At 55.0% G+C, this 2,130-nt stretch overlaps 1 protein-coding gene across 1 annotated transcript in view; it reads right to left on the bottom strand.

Annotated features, from left to right (window-relative positions):
- Positions 1–1,842, bottom strand: part of LOC106751639 (fibroin heavy chain-like) — a 5,464-nt gene extending 3,622 nt beyond the window's left edge. The window contains exon 1 of the mRNA XM_014632603.1: positions 696–1,842. Within this exon, the coding sequence (XP_014488089.1) occupies positions 696–1,842 (1,147 nt within the window). The remainder of the gene's footprint in view (positions 1–695) is intronic.
- Positions 1,843–2,130: the final 288 nt, after the last annotated feature.

A 2,130-nucleotide genomic window follows, 5' to 3' on the forward strand; every position in this document is an offset into this window, starting at 1 on the left:
AGTACCGCCATTTCCGTACGTACCACTCACAGCGTGTGCGTTGGCCGCCGCGTATGCATTGGAAACAGTTTTACCGTCCTTGCCGTACGTCCCACTTGCAGCGTTTGCGTTTGCCGCTGCGTGTGCATTAGAAACTGTTTTACCGTCCTTTCCGTACGTCCCACTCAAAGCGTTTGCGTTTGCAGTAGCGTGCGCGTTAGAAGAAGCAGTACCGTCCTTTCCGTACGTACCACTCACTGCGTTCGCGGCGGCCGCTGCGTATGCATTAGAAGATGTTTTACTGTCCTTCCCATAGGTCCCACTCGCAGCGTTTGCGTTAGCCGCTGCGTATGAATTAGAAGAAGCAGTACCGTACTTCCCGTGCGTCCCACTCGCAGAATTTGCGTTGGCCGCTGCATATGCATTAGATGAAGCCGTACCGTACTTTCCATACGTCCCACTCGCAGCGTTTGAATTCGCCGCTGCGTATGAATTAGAAGAAGCAGTATCGTATTTCCCGTGGGTCCCGCTCACAGCATTTGCGTTGGCCGCTGCATATGCATTAGAAGAAGCCGTACCGTACTTCCCGTTCGTTCCACTCGCAGCGTTTGCATTCGCCGCTGCGTATGCGTTAGAAGAAGCAGTACCGTACTTTCCGTACGTCCCACTCACAGCGTTTGCGTTGGACGCTGCGTATGTATTAGAATACGTTTTACCGTCCTTTCCATACGTTCCACTCACAGCGTTCGCATCGGCCGCTGCGTATGCATTAGAAGAAGTCTTTCCGTATTTCCCGTACGTCCCACTCGCAGCTTTTGCTTTGGCTACTGCCTGTGCTATGGAAACCGCTGTATTTGTGGGTACATATTTCTTGTAATTTGTATAGTATTTCTTCTCGCCTGAATGAGCCTGCAATTCTTTTGAATCGTCATGTTCGCCTGAACCGTGCTTGTAATATTTTCCGCCCTTGTTATACATATTTTTGATGCCATATGTCTTGTACTTATCATGCCAATTTACTTCGTGCGATTTGCCACCAGCAACTTTCTGCGCCTGTCCGTATGCCGAAGCTTGGGACGTCGCCAGTCCAATGGCTACGGAATGTGGCGACCTTATCATATATATTTTCCCGTTCTTATCGTACCATATTTTGTATCTACCGTCCTTGCCGGTTCTATAAACGTGACCGTTACGTTTACCATCCTTCCCATCGTCGTGGTGTTCGATCTTGTGTCCGTGTTTGCGACACTCGATCTCCTCGGAACTCTCTTCGCTCTGTCCATTTGACGCTCTGCCGCTTTTGTACCCGCCTCTGCCGACACTCACAGTATTGGCACTCGCTGCGCTCTGCGCTACTGCGCTGCCGTGTGTCCCGTGCGACCCGCTCGCTGCGCTCGCTGCGCTCCTAGCTTGCGCGATGGACCCAGCGGAATGTCCGTACCCGCTGCTTACCGTGTTAGCGGCCGCCGTCGCTCTTGCGGCAGCGTACCCTCCTTCCGATCCGCTCGCTGTCTTCGCACTAGACGCAGCCTGTGCAGCGCTCAGCGCACCGTGCGTGCCATACGCACCGCTCAGGGCAGAGGCGGCCGCTTCGCTCCGCGCGGAAGACCCTCCAGTCCCCTTCGTCGCCGCGTCAGCCGCGGCGCTGGCTCGACTATAAGAAGCTGCGTCCCCTCCGTACCCGTAGGAACCGCTCCGGACGTATGCGTCGGCGTCGCTGTAAGAGACGGACCGTCCGTACCCGTCAGCCTCGCTCGCTGCGCTCGCCCTCGCTTGCGCATTGCCGAAGGACAAGCCGTCGGACGGGAAGGCGGAGGCCAACGCGAACGAGGCTACGATCAAGCCCACTGCTGCAAGCTTCATCCTGCTTGAAATTCTCGACAACTGATACCCCGACTGCCGGGAGACGAACGGTTATATACGTCGTGCGGTAATTGTGATAACAAACACTTGCGCGGGCGCGATGACGGATTTCCTCATGCGCCTTCGCCGGGGCGACGCGCACCGCATATTTTGCGCGTATGTTTTGCTCTTATTATCACAGCCGAGTTTACGAACCGCAGTCAATACGTCGCCTCGCTTTCGCCCTCCCTCCTTTCGGAGTCGTGTATGCCACCGATGCGCCCGGTTGTTTTGTCAATGAAAAAATAC

This window comes from Dinoponera quadriceps, unplaced genomic scaffold (genome assembly GCF_001313825.1).
Source record: "Dinoponera quadriceps isolate SergipeBrazil2010 unplaced genomic scaffold, ASM131382v1 scaffold115, whole genome shotgun sequence".
NCBI lineage: Eukaryota > Metazoa > Arthropoda > Insecta > Hymenoptera > Formicidae > Dinoponera > Dinoponera quadriceps.